Source organism: Leuciscus leuciscus (assembly GCF_965113295.1).
Source record: "Leuciscus leuciscus genome assembly, chromosome: 2".
In the NCBI taxonomy this organism is placed as follows: domain Eukaryota; kingdom Metazoa; phylum Chordata; class Actinopteri; order Cypriniformes; family Leuciscidae; genus Leuciscus; species Leuciscus leuciscus.
In genome coordinates this window covers 25,944,189-25,966,489 of record NC_138726.1, presented here as the reverse complement: position 1 = coordinate 25,966,489, position 22,301 = coordinate 25,944,189, and the positions used below count along the sequence as shown (strand labels likewise).

Here is a 22,301-nt window from a genome sequence, read left to right as displayed (position 1 = left end):
ATAAAAATGCAACAGATCGTCAAGAGAACATAAACAAGGTTTACCTCTAACTTATATTATCCGCAGACAAGTCTTCATCAGCTGTATGTGGTAAATTTATTATGTTAAATGTGATTGTAGTGCAGCTGTCTGAGCACTTCCCCTGTCGCGCTCGAGATTTGCGTCATCAACGTGCGACGGGGTTTTGGCGGCGCACTGCAAAATAATGTTGAGAACGTATTACCTGTATTTTTATTATCGTGTGTTTTATTTGAATACGCTATTTGACTAGCAGCGTCAGTAAAATGATCCATGAGTTGCTTCTGGCTCTCAGTGGATATCCTGGGACCATATTCACTTGGAATAAACGGAATGGATTGCAGGTATTTTATACAGTATTCTGTCAGTGAGGCATTTAATAATATATCTCTATTACAGAATGAATAATTTGCATCATGGCTGTACGGAAACAGGAAAAAAAAATGTAACTAACATGTCAGTAGTTTTTGTTTCACATTTATAAATAGATTTGATTAAAAAAAATATCCCTTAATGTTGCAATGCATTTACATTGAATACCTAGAATACCACGGTAAGAGAATCCATAAAAAGGTATTACAATGGTGCATGCATGCCCCAGACATGGTAATATCATGGTGTTCTGAAGTACTTCAAAAATACCATGTCAAAAAAGCAGTACTTTGTTGGTATGCCTGTATAAAATAGGCCTAAGTTGCAATAAGTGTTGTTAATCACAGGTGTCCCAAGACCTTCCATTCCTCCACCCCAGTGAAACCAGTGTCCTCAATCGGCTCTGTAAAATGGGCACTGACTATGTGCGCTTCACAGAATTCATAGAGCAACACACGGGTCATGTCCACCAACAGGTAATCAGATCATATTCTTCATGCATTCACTGTGTGTCAAGGACATGATCAGATCGAGGCAGAAGTGTGATTTCTTCTCCATGTCTCACAGGAGCACTACTCCAGCCAGCCGAGTCAGTCTGGGCTTCATGGCATTTATCTGCGTGCGTTCTGCACTGGGCTGAACTCTATGCTGCAGCCCTATCGACAGGCTTTACTGGACCTTGAAAAAGAGGTTGTACATTTGGAGTTTACATTTGAAGTCCTTATAGTGCTTTTAGGTCCATATTTGCAGATAATATTAAACTATTTACATTTTTTTTCTTACAGTTTCTTGGTGATCCACACCTCTCTATTTCTCATGTAAACTACATGCTGGAACAGGTAAAGAGAAAACTTGACTTTTTACCTGTACACCTGATCCACTGAAATATGTGGAATTATCTTACACTACCGTTCAAAAGTTTGGGGTCAGTAAGATTTTTTTCTATAGTTGTATTTAAGGAAATTAATACTTTTATTCAGCAAGGATGCATTAAATGACTGTAAAGACGTTTAGGTTATAAAGTAAAAAAAAAAATAAAAAAAATCTGTTTCAAATAAATGCTGTTATTTATAATAAAAAATTCTGGAAAAAATGTATCATGGTTTCCACTAAAATATTAAAGGGATAGTTCACTTTGAAATTAAATTTTGGTATGTTTTAGCTTACCTCAAGGGCATCCAAGATGTAGGTGTCTTTTTTTCCGCAGTAGTTTCAATTTTTATATTTTTAGGTCAAACCGTTCTTCACACAGCGCGGGCGGGTATAGATATATACACTAGATGTTGCCTTGGCTACTGCAGTTCATTGGAAACCGTAGCCAAGGCGACATCTAATGTATATATCTATACCCGCCCGCGCTCTCAGATCACTTGGACATGGCTGTGTACAAGAGCTAAAAACGATATAAATACTGTTCGTTTTTTCACACAAACCGCTCGTTTCGTGTCTTAGGCCATCAATGTGTACTTACGATGGGGAATTGTTTAATTTGGACGATGGGGAATTGTTTTAATTTGGACTCTGTGCATGCTCTTTGAGACCGTGACCATAGACCTGCATTTTATGACTGACAGACAAGAACGGTTTGACCTAAAAATATCAAAATTGAAACTACTGCGGAAAAAAAGACACCTACATCTTGGATGCCCTTGAGGTAAGCTGAAACATACCAAAATTTAATTTCAAAGTGAACTATCCCTTTAAGCAGAACTGTTTTCATCATCAGTAATGGCTGCTGAAAATTAAGCTTTGCCAACAAAGTGATAACATTTCACTCGATATTTGGTATTTTTGATTTAAAAAAAGTAGCTTTTGTGAGCATAAAAGATTTTTATAAATCTACCTGACCCCAAACTTTTGAACGGTAGTGCATACAGTGGCTTAATTCATTACATAAATTCAACTAAGTCCCATATTTTTAATACGGACATTGAGTATATGTCTAACTTGCAGTTTATTCTGTTGTTCAGTTTCAGCTTCTCTTCCCATCTGTGATGGTTGTTGTGGAGACCATCAAGTCTCAGAAGGTTGGTAACTAGATGGGTGCCACCTGATTGCGGTAAATGATTAGAAGAGTGCATGGTTGGAAATAATAACCTTCTGAAACTTTCCTCTTGTTTCAACAGATTCATGGCTGCCAGATCCTAGAGTCTGTGTACAAGCACAGCTGTGGAGGACTGCCTCCTGTCAGGACGGCCTTAGAGAAGTGAGCTCTCAAAAACCCTACTAAAAACCCCTAATGCTTGAACGTAAGACACATAATTCTATTTTTACTGCTCTAATGGTAGTGTCTGTTTCGCAGGATTCTTGCAGTGTGCCATGGCGTGATGTATAAGCAGCTGGCTGCGTGGATGCTGCATGGGTTGCTGCTGGATCAGAGTGAGGAGTTCTTTGTCAAGCAGGGTCCCAGTGCTGGCGGAGCCACAGCTGCACAGGAGGAAGAGGAGGAGGACCTGGGTATCGGAGGGCTGAGTGGAAAACAGCTCCGTGAGCTGCAGGATTTGGTGAGCGACTAAGGATGCTTTTACTCTACATGGTTCAAGTTACCCAATTCCGATTTTTTTACAGATTGGATATGACCCACGAATGTGTAAGCAGGAAAAAAGCACATGGATATTCTCAGATCGTTTTCAGGCCTCATTCATATGTGGAAATACATCTGAAGTGAATCAGAACATGCATTTGCGTCTGCCATGTAAGCGGACAGATCGGATATTCCCCTGTCAATGCGAGTCATACATGATGCCACAGTGGTGAATGACTTCAACAGGTGGACACCGACCTCGATCACATGACTTTGTTTAATGACGCAATGAAGGACGAAAGCTCAACCCTTATTTTGCTGACCTTTTTTCGGCAAGTTTTGGCAAGTTTACAGTGTAAATGCAAATATTGAATATGGGTCACTTTTAAAAGAAGATGTAAGCTAGTCTTAAAAAAAATCTGATATTGGGCATCAAGACCTGCAGTGTAAATGCGGCCTAAATACCTGAACAGCACTTCCTGAGATTGTGTGATTCAGGCTGGGTCATGTGTCTGAATTCTCAGGCTCTAAACGTAAACTTCCAAATAAATGAACGCATGGAAGGATGTGGATTTTTTTCTACTGGCCCAATAGTTAAGATTTTTTTTTAACTTGTCCTGAGAATATTTTCAATGGCTGCACCACAAACAATGATCACATTTTTCTTAGCAATGCCTCGTTTTTTTATTTTTTTGTTGTATTTATTATTTGATCAGTTTTTATTCAATTTAATATATTTAATATTGTCATATAAAAGTTTTCTTTACACAAATATTTTTTCCTCCAAACAGCCCCTAGCAAAACATCTATAATGATCAATTTTTATCTTAGCAATGTATTTTTATATATATGTAAAAAAAAAAAAAAAATCCAGGTTCCATCTGCTAACATTAGTTAACTAACAACATTTACTACTACATAATTAAAATCAAAAGCTGTATCTGTTCATATTTTTATTTATTTAAATTCATCAAAAGAAGGGGTAAGCAACATAAAAAGGACACATGAAACCAAAATGCGATGTTTAAATATTTTTTAGGAAAACAAAATTAACAGGTATAATGGAGAAACAAGACATAAAAATAATTCGAAATAGTTTAACAACAAAGAACAAACAAATAACAGTACTTGAAAGTTCCAACTTAAAGGAGGCAACCAATGAAAAAGGAATTCAAATAAAAGCTTGTTTGCCAGTGAATATTTCCTCTTCCCTACCATGCTCCGCTTCAGCGTCCTTTTATACTCAATCAAGAAGCGCAGATGCGCAAGGACGGACCTAAACAAACACATACAGAGTAACACTAACAAATGTATTACTCGTTGTTAGTTAATGTTAGTGAATGCATTATCAAACGTTAACCAATGGAACCTTATTGTAAAGTATTACCAAATTTGTTTTTACATCTTTTTTTTTTATTTAAAAAAAGTCAATTATTCAATAAATATTAATAATAAAACAGCATTAATTAACATCATAAGCTTTTTCTGGATGCAAAACATTAACATTAACATTAACAGTTCTTTAAAGGGTTAGTTCACCCAAAAATGAAAATTCTGTCAGTAATTACTCACCCTCATGTTGTTCCAACCGCGTAAGACCTTCGTTCATCTTCGGAACACAAATTAAGATATTTTTTATGAAATCTGAGAGCTGATCACTCCTCCATAGGCGGCAATTCATTTCCTTCTCTCTGGGCCTCTAGTTGGTTCACGTAGTGTTTTAGCGCAGCGCGTCTGTGTTATACGTCACCACGTAGGCTCACTATTGGCCGACGCTGGTCGTGTGTGATGCGTGATGACGTATAACACAGACGCGCAGCGCAAAAACACTACGTGAACCAACTAGAGGCCCAGAGAGAAGGAAATGAATTGTGGAATAAAGTCGTTATTTTTGTTTGTTTTTGCGCACAAAAAGTATTCTCGTCGCTTGATATACTTAAGATTGAGCCACTGTAGTCACTTGGACTATATTAACGATCTCTTTAATAACTTTTCTGGGCCAGCAAGTTTCGGTCACCTAGCAGCCTATGGAGAAGTGATCCAGCACTCAGATTTCATCAAAAATATCTTAATTTGTGTTCCGAAGACGAACGAAGGTCATGAGGATGAGTAATTACTGACAGAATTTTCATTTTTGGGTGAACTAACCCTTTAAGGTTTGTTACAAACGCTGATTTTTGCAAAGCATTATAAAATGTATCCACTTCACACTTATAAAATAGATGCTCCCTGGCAAAACATCTACTATAATGTGATGAAATATTTGCTATTTTTATGTTGTTGTTGTTGTTGTTTTTTTAAAAACATAATGAAAATAAACAGCTGCCTTTAAACAGCCATCAATAGAAAAGGATTGGCAGTGGAATGGTGTAGTTACTAACCAGCCAAACTCTGTCGGCTTGTACATGAATAGAAATTTTGCTCTTTTTTTTACTGACTGATTTATTTTAACAATTTATACATTTTCTGTTCATTACTGTCCCGCTGTAGAGACTGATTGAGGAAGAGAACATGCTCGCACCTTCTCTGCAGCAGTTCTCCTTGCGTGTGGAGATGCTTCCCTCATACATCCCTGTTCGAGTAGCTGAAAAAATCCTCTTTGTTGGAGAGTCAGTGCAAATGTTTGAAAACCACAACCAGAGTCCATCTCGAGCTGGTGAGTGAATGAGCGTTTTGCGTCTGTTGTTCAGGTGTGTTCGTGGTGGTTTTGTTTCGTAACGCTGCCCTCATGTGGTTGCTCAGGGTCTATTCTGAAGCATCAGGAGGACATGTTTGCAGCAGAGCTCCACAGACTCAAACAGCAGCCTCTCTTTAGTCTGGTGGACTTTGAGAATCTTGTGGATGGCATTCGGAGCACAGTTGCTGAGGTTGGTTCAGTAATTAAATTGGTTTTTAAAGCTGAATCCCAAAATGTGAAACATGTCTATAGCATCTCTTGGTCATATTTCACAAGATGAGTGAAGCCCTTTTTAATCCATTTTTACATTATTTTCATAAGAACCCCCTAATCGTATAATGTTCCGGAAGTAAATACTCCATTCATGCTCTCCATAGGGAAATTGATTTTGAATAATTACTTCTAAACCTTTAAAGACAGACCTACTGTGAGCCACGAGATTGTTAAACAGTGTTTTTTTTTGTTCTGTTGAATCCATCAGCCTGCATGTTTTCAACTTATTTTTTTAAATAATCATGTTTAATAGGAATTCCTGGTGAAAAACATTACCATAATGCTGTACAGAAAATTCCACCAATCAGACATTTGAAAAAAGCAACCAGTGCCAAAAGAGCTCTTTAGCATAGCCCACTCCCATGAAGCACTGTGAATGATGTAACCGAGTCAGCCTCTTTATGCTTTCAAAATACATAAACAGTTGTATGCATATTTTGAAATAAACATTAAAGGGATAATTCACCCAAAAATTAAAGTTCTGTCATCATTTACTCACCCTCAAGTTGTTCCAAACCTGTATGAATTTCTTTCTTCTGCTGAATACAAAAGAAGATATTTTGAAGAATATGGGTAACCAAACAGTTGACTTCCATAATCTGGAGAAAAAAATTTCTGGAAGTCAATGGGGTCCATCAACTGTTCAAAATATCTTCTTTTGTGTTCAGCAGAAGAAAGAAATTCATACAGGTTTGGAACAACTTGAGGGTGAGTAAATGATGACAGAACTTTCATTTTTGGGTGAATTATCCCTTTAAAGTCGTATATATATTTCTCCATAGTTTTTAATTGGATTATGCTGATGCAGTTCTTCATGGGATTGTAGTTCTTTCCCTCACTAAAGTCATTAGTCTTGTACCTTTGTATTTTTGTTGGCTTCAAATAAAAGTTTTTAATGTTATGATTCACCTCATAGCTGATTGGCTTGGTTCACGACGTATAACTCTTTAACAAAGACTTTTTTTAAATCCCTATGGGAGAAATATATGGAAAAAATACTTCCGGAACCAATGCAGCTGAAAAAGTGTTTCAGTAATGTGAAAAAAAATTAGGTCCCATTAGTTAACAAATGGATTAATGAATTAACTAACAATGAGCAATACATTTGTTACAGCATTTCTTAATCTTTGTTAATGTTAGTTAATATTATTTATAATGGATCTGAGCTAACATGAAACTTGATTCAAATCAAAACTTTCAATTTTAACAATGTATTATTAAATGTTGAAATTAACATAAAAAATATTAATAAATGCTTTAAGTATTTTTATTGTTCCTATTAACTAATAGTTAACTAATGTTAACAAATGGAACCTAATTATAAAGTGTTACCAAAATGGTTTGAAATTAAAATTTTGAAAATATAGTGTATTGTATTAGTAAAGAGAATCTAAAAGATGATTAGATCAATGGCAGAGATCCTCCAGTCATGGAAAACATGTAAATATCAGGAAATTTTAACATTGTGATTTCACGCCTTGAAAATTCATGGAAACTTGTACAATGTGACAAAGTTACATTTTTAAACCTCAAAATCTAACTTTTCTTCAAGGTGAAAAATTAGCATATTTCCGTGAGATTCACACACACTAATAGCTCTACAAAATATCAGTTGGTGTCCAGATGAAATTGTGTTTGTCTTTTCTTGTAGCACTTATGGACTTTGATGGTAGAGGAATCTGATCTTTTGGGGCAGCTTAAGGTAAACAGAGTGATTTGTTGATGGTACGCTTTTGCTGGCGCACTTTTGCTTTCACAACGAATGAGTTGTTGCTGTTTTAGATCATAAAGGACTTTTACTTGTTGGGGCGAGGTGAACTGTACCAAGTCTTCATTGACCTTGCTCAACATATGCTGAAAACCCCACCATCTGCTGTTACTGAACATGGTATTGATTCATTTTTCTTATAACGCATGAAATCACCCTCTTCAAAATCTTCCATCCTCTTCATTATTCCTCTGATTTTGCTATTTTTGTTTCAGATGTCAATGTGGCATTTCAGCAAGCAGCTCATAAAGTGCTGCTAGATGATGACAATCTTTTGCCTCTCCTGCATCTCACCATAGACTACCAAGGGAAAGAAAGCAAAGGTATTGCCTAACGACTAGCATTCTTAGCCCCTTGTGTCAGCATATTAAATACTTTACATAATTGTATAATTATGCTCACAGAGGGTTCTGGGAATCGAGAGGGCACCACTCCTCCACAGGAGAGTTCTCCTCGTGAGGCTCCGCCCACTGGCTGGGCTGCGCTGGGATTGGCTTACAAGGTTCAATGGCCCCTGCATATTCTTTTCACTCCTGCTGTGTTGGAGAAGTAAGCCATTGTTTTATATTGGCCATTTAATATTATTATTCCATTAAGCAACTGTATGAACACCACAGCGGTTAACCCTCGCTTCATTTCAGGTATAACGTAGTGTTTCGTTACCTGCTGAGTGTGCGTCGTGTCCAGTCCGAGCTGCAGCACTGCTGGGCCCTGCAGATGCAGCGCAAACATCTTAAATCAAACCAGACGGATGCAGTTAAATGGAGACTCCGCAACCATATGGCCTTCCTAGTGGACAACCTTCAGTATTACCTTCAGGTTACAACTTCATCTCTTTGGCTATTTTGCTGATGATATGACAAAACATGCACTACTGTTTAAAGGTCACTAGTACAATTTTTTTTATTTTTTTTTTTATAAGTCTGTTCACTGAAGCTGCATTTAATTTATATACAAAAATATTATTATATTATTTTATTCCTGTGATGGCAAAGCTGAATTTTCAGCATCATTACTCTAGTCTTCAGTGTCACATGATCCTTCAGAAATCATTCTAATATGATGATTTACTGCTCAAGAAACATTTCTTATTATTATCAATGATGAAAACAGGTGTGCTGCTTATAAAAGAACAGCATTTATTTTAAATAGAAATTTTTTGTAACATTATGAAGTTCTTTTACTGTCAGTTTGATCCATTTGATGTTTCTTTGCTGAAGTATTAGTTTTTTTACTGATTCCCCCAAGTGTACATGCATACTAATAGGTCAGTACCACTATCGGGACCTATTAAGATGTCAACATTGCATCTTTATAACAAATACCCCCTATTAACATGATGAATGATAAAATAATGAAAACAATTAAAAAATATATTTGGTTTATCCATTTAAAAACTTCCATGGCCCGGTTTCACAGACAGGGTTTAGATTAAACCAGGATTAGGGCTTCATTCAATTAGGACATTTAAGTAGATTTTATAAATGTGACTTAGAAAAAAACAACATTACTGGTGTGCATCTTGAGACAAAAAAATAAACAATGGGACTGACATATTTTAAGATTTTTTTTACATGCGCACAGATTCACCAGAGACAGTGTACCATCTGGACACTAAATAATATTTTTAACATACTAATGCTAGCATACTGTTTGTTGTTTAGTATGCAAACTGAGACCAAGCTGAAGAACAATGAATATATTTTAATATTATTATTTTGCATTGTTTTTCAGGTGGACGTTCTGGAGTCTCAGTTTTCGCAGCTCTTACAACAGATCAACTCCACACGAGACTTCGAGAGCATTCGATTGGCCCATGACCATTTCCTCAGCAATCTTCTTGCACAGTCTTTCATATTGCTCAAGCCTGTGAGTGTCCAGAACAAATCTCTGTGTATCCCAGATTCTGTGTTCTGCTTTTGGTTAAATATTCACTTTATTTCTCTCCCAGGTGTTTCACTGTTTGAATGAAATTCTGGACCTGTGTCACAACTTTTGTTCCCTGGTCAGTCAGAATCTTGGGCCTCTGGATGAAAGAGGAACAGCCCAGCTGGATATTCTTGTGAAGGTAGCTTTGCTTGTGTGAATTGATTTTGAAATTATTCCTAAAGCAAGATTTTATGCATATTTATGGAAGTCAATTTCTGCCACATAAGAAAAAAAAATCATGCTTTGGTAAATCATAAATCGAAATTGAGATAAAAATCTGAATTTGAAATTGACAGTCAGAATTATGACCAGTTGAAATTGAGTTGAGTTGAAACGGAGATAAGTGAAATTGTCTGAATTAAATACAATTTTAAATTATGATTTACTTAAGTTTTTTCTTGTGTGGCAGAAATTGGCTTCCATAAATTCTTCCATCTGTAATAATTTCAAAATCTTCCAAATCAAGACTGTCATGAAATTATGATTTACCAACATGTTTTTAATATGGCAGAAATGGGCTTTGATAAATATTGCTGTACTTTTACTTCCCAGGGATTTAGTCGTCAGTCGTTCCTGCTCTTTAAGATTCTTTCCAGCGTTCGGAACCACCAGATAAACTCTGACTTGGCACAGCTGTTGTTACGACTAGACTACAACAAATACTACACACAGGCAGGAGGCACGCTGGGAAGGTAGGCATGAGTGATGATGCAGTGCTTTAATGAGCTGATTCATGCAAAAATGTAACGTGTTGTTCATTGTCCTGCAGTTTTGGCCTATAAAGTGGAGTCTGAAGATCTCAGAGGCAAACCTCACACAATGGTGCATTTCATCTTAAAACATGCCCAATACAATACTTGTTGATTTGTGCATTAAATTAATATATGATAGGGCTCTTGTCAATGTCACCGCTTGTGTCCTGCTTTTACCGTACTCTCAACTACCCTATGCCATTTTACAAAAAGTAAAACTATTCCTTGACATGAACACTTAAAATCTGTAAATACCATGTGCTTTGTAATCTCTGTTATGAAATAAAACCGACAAGTGAAACAATCACGATTTCTTTATTTCATAAAAACTATGTACAGTAAAATGCATGCACTAAAACAGAGGACATTTAAAAGACACGTGAGACGACACCAGAGGACGGTGGTTTACGTAGACGGGTTGTGACAGAATTCAGAATTGCTGTCATAGCTGAGGCACTTTCCACAGATCAAGCTCTGAATCAGCCACTCCAGAGAGACGACAGGCATGTCCGGGGCCACACGTTTCAGTTCCTCAGAGGCACATGCAGATGCTGTCACTGCCAGGTCCAACTTCATGTTTGTAATGTCTGTTAATGACAAAATTGACATCACGTTAATCCATATGCTTTTCGAATCACTTTGCCACCAGTTTTTTGTGCATACTTAAAAGGTTCACTATGTAGCTTTTGTTCAAAATTTAATGAGCGAGTGCATCAGAAATGCAGAGTCTGCTCTTTGGATCATGGCATGCCATTTTGCATGGTCGAGCGCACTGTTCAGCAAATTACACCCAAACAGTGCGCTCGTGCAAAATGGCATGCCATGATCGGAAGAGCAGACTCTAGGTTAAAGGTTGAAGAAGAATATAATGAGCGATTATATCATGAATCCATTTTTCAAACCATGTTTTTGACTTATCCTGAATCAAGGTTATTATAGTATTTATTTTAATATTTTCAAATTTCCTATATATTTCAGTTAAGTTTTAGTTCGTTTCATTAATGGTTTAGTTTTTATTTTGTGAACACATTTCTATTTTAGTTTTTATATGTTTAGTTTCAGTTTTAGTAACTATAGTTTAGCAGAGTTAACAGAACACTTCCACTTTCCATGATTATTATGATTATTCTTTTATGGTTATTTCTATTTCAATGATTAATCCTTTCAAAACATTATTCTTGTATTGATCCATTTATGTTTTTTGTCTATTACATCTTTTAATATATAATTTACTCATAGTTAGTCATATATTCATGTGTTCTATTCAGACCAGACATTTAGTTTACTTCTACTCTGACAAATATTATTTGTGGGCTAGACATGCTATTTGTTTTTCTCTGTTTTCTGCTCAGTGTGGTATCCTGTGTAATATGTGTGGTATCTTGTTAAAGGGTTAGTTCACCCAAAAATGAAAATTCTGTCAGTAATTACTCACCCTCATGTTGTTCCAACCCCGTAAGACCTTCGTTCATCTTCGGTACACAAATTAAGATATTTTTGATTAAAGCTGCCGTCGGCAAGTCTGGCAGATTGGGTCGATTAGCCAAAATTTTTAATGTTTACAACTCTCATGCCCCTCCCCACTACCAGCGAGCACCCTCCCATCGAGGTCGTGCTCGTCAGTGCGTCACTGTGCGTGTGTACCTGATTTTCTGTGAAAGTGTCCGTCTCTTCAGCATCTATCAACACCATGGACTCGGAGGTAGGCTGCCCTGGCTAATCTATCCACAGATAGCAATAACCGAGGAATTGGAAGCTTGTTAGTAGATTTTCTCTCCGCCATCACGCTTCATGCAATCTCCAGGCGAACTTCAGGCGTGGCGTGTGCATGTGATATTAACGTGCGCGAGTGAGGGGGGATCTGTGGCGTGTGCACGACCTGTGATTGACAGTCAGATCTCACACCCCCCTGCGCTGATTGGACCTGATGAAGCGGGAGCGCTGGATTTTTGCAAAACAAATAACACGCTCCAGGTGGAGTTAGAAGCTCGTTTTTTTTTCTAAAACCACCTTATTTATGTTGTTCTGTCGGATTATAGTGTCGATTACACTGAATATGATCAAAAAAAATTTGCAGACGGCAGCTTTAAATCTGATCACTCCTCCATAGGCTTCTAAGACACTATAACTTGCTGGCCCAGAAAATGCATTAAAGAGATTGTTAATATAGTCCAAGTGACTACAGTGGCTCAATCTTAAGTTTATAAAGCGACGAGAATACTTTTTGTGCACAAAAACAAACAAAAATGAACGACTTTATTCCACTATTTATATCCTTCTCTCTGGGCCTCGAGTTTTTTTACATAGTGTAATAGCGTAGCGCTTCTGTGTTGTGCATCACACGCATCACACACATGACCAGCGTCTGCCAATAGTGAGCCTACGTGTGACGTACAACACAGACGCGCTACGCAGTTATTCCTGTTTTCAGTCGAAGTCCACAGTAGTCGATTGTCGAGTTCTCCACTGTTGCTTAGTTACCTATGATCACGCGCGTGAACTCGACAATCGACTACTATGGACTTCGACCGAAAACAAGAAATAAATACAGGTATGAGCGCTGGCCGAATTAACTTCATTTTTATTCATATCTTTCACATCTACTGCAGTCAGATTCACCGCGTTCACTCTGAAGGAATCACTCACATTGGCTGTGTACTTGTAATGACACATCAAGGATGTTAAGAGGCTAAAAACACCGCTCTACAGAAATTGGAAAGTGATTGCAGTACCAGTTTTGGCCACAATCTTACATACAGCTCCTTTAAGGTACAGCTGTATTTGCATAAGGTCTAGACATGATGGAAATACTTATTTGGCCATTTCTGCTTAGGGCTGGTTCAGCTGAGAAAAACGGAAAAAAGACATGGGCGAGACTCGAGCGCAACGCTCAAACATTTAAAATAAAGTAGCGGAGGAAAAACGGGGAAAAACGTGCTTTTCTGATACAGGATGTGAGCTTATTACTCACAAAAACAATTATTTGTTTTTGCTAATTATTATTTTATTGCAGTTAGTTTTTCAGTAACTGTTGTTAGTTTTGTTTAGTTTTTCATTTATTGAAATTGCTATTTTATTTCAGTTTACAAAAATGTTTTTTAACCAATAGATTTAGTCTTAGTTTCAGTTTTCGTTAACGAAAATAACCTTGTCCTGAATCACTATGATATGCCTATATTAAGTGTTTCTATTGGGACTATTTTAGACCTGGCGGGACGACAAATGCTGCGGAGTAGCCCAGTACCTGCGTGACTCGTCATATACAAGGAACAGAAAAGTAGCTCCAGCTACAATGTTCTTCCACAAGACACATGCAGTTTTGTTTATTAACCACTAGAGTGCCAAAAGTTACATAGTGTACCTTTAAAGCTACATCTACATTTTGCTAATGAACTAAAGGTACCGTTACCAACCAGAAATGTCTTGATTTTCTTTATGGTGATGAACTTTTGCTGCACCCCCCATGGAAAGCAAAGAGGTCCACAGATCTACACGATCTTCTGATATCAGCATCACCTTCAGTGCTTTAAAAGGGTTCCCACGAGGATGCCTGAGGACAAGGGAACACAAGAAAACACTTAATCACAAAAGAAAATTCAAGCACCTAAGGCTTTAAGGCATTAAATTAAAAAATTAAATGTAGGTAAGTCTGATAAAAATTAAAAAAGCATCTGGATTTTACAAACCCAATCCAAATCAAGTCCATATGTGATAAATTATTGATGTGCCTTTCTCAAACTCAAAGCAAAATGTCACAAAACATCTACATACATATAAAAGTACAATAGATAAAAGAAAATCAAAACAATCATACAATTATATATTCAGATCAATAGAGAAATAAACAAGTTCAATAATCAGCTTTTCAGTCTGAATTCGATTAGATTTCCAGTAAATTTTTCCTATCATTTAAGACATGACAGTTTAGTCATACACAAAGGGCAGTGTTGTCTACAGCTGTGTGGGAATTAACTTATTTACATTGTTTAATGGTGACAGTAAATGCATGAGCAGTTCAAAAACATTAAGGAGGAATGTGTGAAATACAGTACTGACTTGGTTCAGTTTTAAGAAATTTCAGTGCTCTTTTACAATCAGTTACTCTCTTAGGTGTCTTGGCATTATTCTCTTACTGGTGCACAAGTCCTTGAATGGTCTCACGCCATCTTATCTCTGGATCTCCTGACTGAGTATCAAAGAACGCTGAAATACACTAGTTAAAGGCTAGAATAGTTCTGAGGTCTAGATTAAAACAAAGAGGAGATTGTGCATTTGCTATAGCTCCCAAACTTTGGAATAGTAGCTATATCAGAGCCGCTACTACAGTTTAGTTTACTACAGGGGTGGTAGTGGCGCAATGGATAAGACACATGCCTTTGGTGTGAGAGACCCGGGTTCGAATCCACTGTGAGACACCAATGTGTCCCTGAGCAAGACACTTAACCCCTAGTTGCTCCAGAGGTGTGCGACCTCTGACATATATAGCAATTGTAAGTCGCTTTGTATAAAAGCGTCAGCTAAATGAATAAATGTAAATGTAAATGTAAATGTTTATGAGTTTAAAATCATGGCTTTTAACCAATGACTAACAGTTTTTGTGATTTATTGCTGTCAGTATAATATACCGGTAGTTATGAAAAGCACATTGGTCAACATGTGTTGTTTTAATTGTGCTATATAAAGACTGTTTCATCCAAACAAGACAAGCTCTTACCACTCCACAATGCATCCCTCTGGCCCCATACCAGCAGGAAGTAGGTAGTTCCTGTAGTTGAGCAGCTTTTTCTCCTGGCAGCAGTCCTTCACCCACATCTGAGACACACAGGGAACTCCACCTGCCACACACAGCAGGTACTTCCTGGTCCGACAGTGCTGGTCGGCAATCAGCAAGCTCTGATAGGCTGCTTTACACTGATGATGCAGAAAACACACGTACATTAAACATGCAGCTCTTGCAGGAGAGAGAGGAGCTGTTTGAAATATATGAGCTCACCTGTTCTTCATTAAAATCAAGCAGGATCATTCCTCCTCCCGCCTCCAGCTGTCTCACTGTATAGAGCTTGTTATATGCGGCTCTCAGCACACAGTCTAGCAAGAGACAAACTACATCATCACAGTCCAATACAAAACGAAAGGTTCTGGACTAGATATACAGTATACATGGAAGCAATAAGGTACGAGATGCTGTGCTGTATGGTGAATAAGTCACGGCTGAAGGGCGTTGGTAGGCACGACGCGAAGCTGTGATTTATTCGTGATACAGCACTAGCCTCGAGTACATAAGCTTTTATAAAACGGTTACCACACAATACAAATATTAAAGCCATGAAATATGTATCAATGCAACTTTCATGAAGTAAAATCACTAAAAGCCTTTCTTTCACTAAAAAAAACAAAAAAAACAGTCCCTGACCGTGAACGTCAACAGAAGTTACATTATTATGCCATTAGATGGAAGCAAAGACTGTCTTTATGAGTGAGTCAGTCAGTAGAGAAGACTTTTATAGTGAAAAGACTGAAATTTGCAGTGAACACAGAGGAGCAAGACACAACTGACAAATACTTAGACTAGTGCTGTCAGTCAGGGCACAGGAAAACCCATTAACTGTTAAAAGGACAAGATATCGCAGTGGACATTCAAACTGATTTTTTATTAAGAACATAGGACTGGACCTGAACGAAAATGCTATATCTAAATGCAGGCAATACACTCGCTCACTCGATCTCTCTCTCAATATTCTACTCTACAAAATACAGTAAGCTTCAATGAACAATATCAATGAGACATGTTTACGTTGCTAAGAGTGTTGTGTAGTGATACACAGAACCGTTGGGTAAAGCGGTCATAGCTGTGTTTTTATCGTGAATAAAACACTATACACACACACTACCATTTGAAAGTTTTCTGCAGTCGTGTCATATTATCCTCCAGAAATCATTCTAATATGCTGATTTGGTGCTCAAGATACATTTGTTATGCTGCTTTATATTTTTGTGGAAACCGTGATATATATATATTTTCAGGATTCTTTGATGAATAGAAAGTTCAAAAGAGCAACATTTATTTGAAATAGAAATCTTATGTAACATTATGAATGTATTTACACTTTTGATCAAATTATCCTCGCTGAATCAAAGTATAAATGTCTTTCCAAAAAAGAAAATATTTTTGACCCCAAGCTTTAGAATGGTAGTGTGTAATAGTACTGCAAATTCTAGTTAAAAATTAACCAATCCATTTTTTCCCACATTCCATAATACATAATAAACAGCAATGCCTTCAAATTATTAGCAAATTAGCTACGTTTACATGAACACGTTTTGTTCAGAATGATTTCATTGATGAATAAATGAGGCATTGATGACACTAAATAAAATGATCAGGTTGATGTGCGCGTTTAAATTCAAATCGGATTTAATCTTTTGACATGTTTGACACTGCACGAATACAGAGTTTCACGCTGTTGTCACATCATCCTTTTCTGTTTTAAAAAGCAGAATTAATATTTTAATAATAGCACATTAAGCTCTGTGCCATGATGCTTATATCCATCAAACAGTACAAATGCCCCTTCCCGTGGCCCAATCAAGGCATCCTACAGATGAGAGTCCGAAGCTAGGAATGCTGGGACGACATTCTTCTGCAGCACTTCACACTTCAAGGAGAATTGTAGACTGACATGACATTATATTTAACCACAACAACAGCTTGTTCTGTGCGTCATACGTCATTTCTGTCATTATACAATCCGATCAAGTGTTTACATGTCCTATCAAACAGATTAGAAAAGGTTTAAACCAACCCTTTCCAATCCGAATGAAATTTGGCACATTTAATTCCGATTGACGTGGTTATTCCGACTGTGCTACTTAGTCCGATTACAATCGGATTATTAGGGTTCATGTAAACACAGCTACTACTTCATGCTGTATGATGCTTCATTTTATATCACCAGCAAAATAACAGAGCCTTATAAACAATGAACGCTCAACACATGCAGTCTTTATTGGTTCTAACCCCTCACCTTCATCCTCATCTCTAGTCTGGTGGTCGGAGTCTCTGTCGCTTTCAGAGGATGCTGTCAGCATGAAGACAAATCCCATGAAGAGAGAGGAGTTTTCAGGCAGAGGTCCATGTGTCGCCACCAGGTCATTGGGGTCAGGGGGCAGGTCTACACCACTCCCAGATGTGTTACAAGCAGCAAGACGCTGCCCTGTTGAAGTAAAACAGAAACAATGAAAACACTACTTTGAACCTGACTGTTGAGACTGGGTGTTTAACAAAGAGCCCATAAAGGATAATGAACTGTGAGGAAGTAAAAACAAACACCACTCCCATCTACCCTGTTGAGTGCTCACCAACACAAAAGTAAAAATACATCTTATGCCACATACCAGTTGCTGTTTAGAGCTGGAGATCTGCACTCCATTAAACATCAAAAGCAGTATTTGATCACATCTTCATGTGGTTTATCAGACGTTTTATATTGTAAAACCAGACGGTTACATTCAAGAACGACAACACTGAGGAAAAAGGCACTCATTTGGTTTTCATTTTCATGTTCATTTAAAAATACATTTACAGATTATGTAAAACATAATTTCATAGACATTAAAATGTTGCTAAAACCCATAACAGTAAAAGACCAAATTAGGCGATAAAATCAGGCACATAATAAAACATTCTGCTAAAATGGAGCAAATGTTTGTCTCCATATTGTTGAATTAATAAAGTCTGTCTGCAAGGGGCATCGTACCCACTCTGGCCCCTCCCCCCCTGCGTCCTCTCTTCGCAGGAGTCCTTTCGTCCTCTGTGCCACTGATGAGCTTTCGTTTCCCAGAAGGCCCTGGGTTTCTCGGGCTGTTGCTGGAGCTGCGGGTAGGTGTCCCTGCTCCACTTGAGTTCATTCTGCGTCTCCGCTTTCCTTCTACCAGGTTATCTGAGGACAAAATGACACTGTAACCAATGTACCAAATGTAACAAAACTGGTGCTGTTTCAGAGTGTGCTACAAAGAGATTTGTCAAAGTTTGGCTATGGATGAGTTAGTAAATTGCAAGAATTTCATTATATGGTAACACTTTACAGTAAGGTTAATTAGTAACATTAGTTAATGTATTAACTTACAATGAGCAAAACATTTGTTACAGTATTTATTAATCTTTGTTAATGTTAGTTAATAAAAATACAGCTGTTCATTGTTTGTTCATGTTAGTTCACAGTGCATTAACTTATGTTAACAAATACAACCTTTGATTTTAATAACGTATTAGTAAATGCTGAAATTAATATTAACTAAGATTAATAAATGTCAAATTCATTCTTAGTTCATGTTAACTAAGGTAGTTAACTAATGTTAACTAATGAACCTTATTGTAAAGTGTTACCCATTAAATTATCTTAGATGTTTGTGTCCAGAACAGTCCAACTGAAGACTCACCAAGGCTGATATCAGATGCCATGGTTTGGGGTGTCGATGGTTCGTAGGGCCCCAGTCCATACTGCTCCCTCAGGCGGCTGCCTTGCTCCATGCTGAGAATCACAGATGTTCTGCTGTACCACTTACTCTGACCATCTTTCTCCACACAGTAAAGGAACTCAGAATCTTGAGTCTTGTGACCTTTCACCAAACCTGATCACCAGAGACACAGAAAAGCACAGAAAAATAAAGATTAGTAAGTAGAGGTGTGAATCTTCACTTGCCACACGATTACGAATCAGAGAGCAACGATTTGATTTTAAAGCGATTCTCGAATCATTTTGTTATTAAAAACACAATATAAGAAATAAACTAATGTAATTACCAGTGCTTTACATTTTTTTCATTTTATATCCATTTAACAGACGCATTCAAGTAAGAATTAATACAGAATTTTTATATTCAAATCAAAAATAGTCACTGCATAGTCTTTTGTGTATTAAAGGGATACTTCACAGATTAGCATTAAGCTTTGTATCAGTAGAAACCTGGTAGTATTTTCGAATGACCGTGCTTCCCTCCCTCATGTCCCCCTGAGACCAGAGATTTCTGTATTGTGTTTTTGTGTCATCTGAGGCTTTTTTGGCCAGAGGCTTAAGACTACAGCCAGTGGGAGGAGCTAGTTCCGCATGTTTTCAACCCGCCCATAAGGGGTGGGATCTCACGATAAAACGGCGTCTTTTCAGTTTCGAGTCAACTAGTGGCCTAGTTGTATCATTTCTTCCGATCCTGCCCTCTGTAACCAGTAGGCGTGGCTTGTACTGCATAAATGACCCAATTGCACAATTAAATACACATTCATCTTTCCAGCGGTGAAATATCCCTTTAATTATAAATGTATTATTATTAAAGCTACAGTTATTCGATCAAGAGCAGTAAGTGATTCCCTCTTTTCTTTTGTTTGATTAACATTATTAACACAGACAGATTCAGGTTTATTATATTAAGACCTAATGTATGGATCTAATATGATGTTACACATAAGATTCCAGAGACAAAGATAAATAAAACAACAGGAAGAAAGATAGACGGATACAAAGATAGAATGACAGACAAAGAAAGATAGAGAGACAGACAGACAGACATAAAGATAGAGGGACATAGATGAGACAGAAAGATAGATGGCCAAAGATAGACAAAAATAGATACATCAGCAGAAAGACAAGATAGAACAACAGACAGTCAGAGATATATGTAGACAACGTGAGAGGAGCTGTCCAATCAACTGTTAGTATGTAAGTCTATTGCTGACATCACAGTTCCAAGCGAAGGAGACACCGCTGATAGAGCTACCACCTGCATCATATAAATCTCCTGTCTGGGTACATTCTGGCTCCCCAATACCTCACAACATCGGGCCAGAACTGCATCGTCACGAAAGTTTATCAACTGCAAGTGTTTTTAAGCCTTACCAATTTAAACATTCAACCACACATTTCGGCACACGGAAACACGTGTCTCAGACAGCGCGCAAATACTAAATTGGGTTCATTAACATGCCTGTACATAAACCGTCGAGAAAGACAATGCATGTGTATCAGTGTACTGGATCCGTGCATTAGGTCTTAAAGTGACAGCAGCCTAATATTCCTGCTGCCGTTTTTAATGTCAATTAAACAAGACAAAGGATTTTTTAGTTTTTTTTTAAACAAAATCACCCTCTGCTATTGACTAAATAACTCTTTTGACTTTAATAAAGATTCATCTTTATTTAATTTATACAGTGGAGACTATGCAGTGTTATTTTACATTTGATTACTTTGTTCAAATACTGTACCAGAAAACTACTGTTAGACCTATCTGAAAAACCAGAAAATATAGTATATGAATACATAATGGTATAAATGTAATGGTTCATAATCATTTTTAGTCCTGCTTACCGATATTGAAGTACTCCTCTTCTGTCAAGGCAGTGACCTCCGTCTCCAGAGGAATGGGGTCGCAGAGCAAGATGTCCTTTCCTTGCACTTCACATTCCTGGTTGTCATCGAATAGAAGGCGGAAATGGTTCTCTCCCAGGTCTCGAGTGATACTCCCAGAATAGAAATAAGAGTTGGATGACCACTTGGCCAGCACACGCAACCCAACAAAACTGCTGGACCCAGTGCTGTTGTCCGGGGAGGTGGTGTTGAGAGAATCAGAGTGGCTCGTAGCACTGGGCTCAACTGGGCTGCCCGGCGCTTGGGCATGTCTTTGGGCAAAGGGCTCCTCTTCTGAGGATGATGCACCCTGGCCATGGGCACCGCCTCTCTGCCCTGTCCTGCCACCTCTGAGAGTCAGTATTAGCAAGGGATGGAGAGAGCAATAAAAATAAGAAAATTGTGACACCATGAGCATCACAACATCCATTAAATATGTAAACTAACAGAGCGCATGTCCATGATCCACAAAGGAAGAGCTAAGTTAATACTACTATCTGACACATTTTGGGGGAAAAGAGCAAGAGTTCATGCAAGATGATTAAAAACAGTGGTTTTATGAAGTGGCTATAAATTAGTGGCTAACTGTTGGTACAAACAGTGTCTTGGACCCTGGCAGCCTACCCAGGAGCACCTCACCTGGACAGCGGGCCGCGGGAAGGAGGCCTTCCTCGCCGGGCACGGCCACGGGGGCTCAGCTGGGTGGTGACCCGAGACCCCCGTGCATCCGTCACCTCTGACCCCACCACCACAGTGTGGGTCCTCGGCTGCTGCCGCCCGCCCCACCTGGGGTTCAAACACACACAAGGAGAGGATGCGCTCAGCTGAAACGCCCTCAACCAAATGTGTATGGGAGCAGCAGCCATGAGGGGGTACTGAAAACATACCGTGTCTGTCTAATAACAAGAAGGTGTGAACATGCTTGAAGGAAACATTCTGACAATCACATGCAAGACATTCTACGCAACTACTGCCCTACAAGTGTGACCGTTTCCGAGACTGGTGTGTTAAGCGCAGAGTGTTAGTAACGGAAACGGAAACAGAACAACTTCTTACCGGCCAGATTTGGCCCCTCGGCTGGCGGGCATGAGGAAATCTGGCATTCTGATGGGGCCCAAGCCCCCGCTGCTTATCCCACTGGAGCTGTGGTGTGATGGGGCCTTTGAGGAGAGTGAACTGACATCAGCCAGGTCTCCTGATGTCATTGAGCTTCCTGTGCGGGATGGGGAGATGTCATTATCTATGACGCAGCGGTCCACCACGGGTTCCTCTGACTCCTTGGAGAAAACAGAGTAGAGGTTTGTTTAACAGCTTAATCTGTCCTTAACACCTTTGTCAATGTTTTATCGACATGCAAGTCATTCATAGGACTGAGACTGAGAACCAATCATTGAAGGTGCATTCAGTAATATTTTTCTCATTAAAAATGTTTACCCCCTAAAGAAATAAAAAGCAATTCTCAAATATGTTTAATATCATGACTCCAGCTATATCAGTAGCTTCCTAAAAGCAGATTCATTTTACATGCAGCTGTGGCCGGAATCACGAAACATTCTAGAATAACATTCTTCTTAACTGCTATTTTCTTCTT

At 38.2% G+C, this 22,301-nt stretch overlaps 2 protein-coding genes across 5 annotated transcripts in view; one reads left to right on the top strand and one right to left on the bottom strand.

The window, feature by feature from the left end:
• The first annotated feature begins 156 nt into the window (after positions 1-156).
• tubgcp4 (tubulin gamma complex component 4) lies at positions 157-10,617 on the top strand. The gene is made up of 18 exons (XM_082161878.1): positions 157-362; positions 738-866; positions 958-1,080; positions 1,176-1,229; positions 2,361-2,417; positions 2,517-2,596; positions 2,693-2,894; positions 5,405-5,570; positions 5,657-5,781; positions 7,516-7,566; positions 7,647-7,752; positions 7,848-7,955; positions 8,037-8,181; positions 8,274-8,451; positions 9,367-9,501; positions 9,584-9,700; positions 10,114-10,253; positions 10,331-10,617. Exons 1-18 carry the CDS (start codon positions 285-287, stop codon positions 10,341-10,343), a joined length of 2,007 nt encoding a protein of 668 aa, XP_082018004.1. The 5' UTR covers positions 157-284; the 3' UTR covers positions 10,344-10,617.
• Positions 10,613-22,301, bottom strand: part of tp53bp1 (tumor protein p53 binding protein, 1) — a 26,445-nt gene continuing 14,756 nt past the window's right edge. For 2 of the 4 annotated variants that reach the window (XM_082161812.1, XM_082161813.1), the window contains exons 20-29: positions 21,767-21,987; positions 21,350-21,496; positions 20,672-21,060; positions 18,753-18,944; positions 18,071-18,253; positions 17,339-17,527; positions 15,307-15,401; positions 15,028-15,224; positions 13,727-13,863; positions 10,613-10,900 (exon numbers count right to left, since the gene is read on the bottom strand). In XM_082161812.1, the coding sequence (XP_082017938.1) occupies positions 10,719-10,900; positions 13,727-13,863; positions 15,028-15,224; positions 15,307-15,401; positions 17,339-17,527; positions 18,071-18,253; positions 18,753-18,944; positions 20,672-21,060; positions 21,350-21,496; positions 21,767-21,987 (1,932 nt within the window). In that variant the 3' untranslated portion in view covers positions 10,613-10,718. The remainder of the gene's footprint in view (positions 10,901-13,726; positions 13,864-15,027; positions 15,225-15,306; positions 15,402-17,338; positions 17,528-18,070; positions 18,254-18,752; positions 18,945-20,671; positions 21,061-21,349; positions 21,497-21,766; positions 21,988-22,301) is intronic. The other 2 variants (XM_082161814.1, XM_082161815.1) reach the window with 1 other exon arrangement.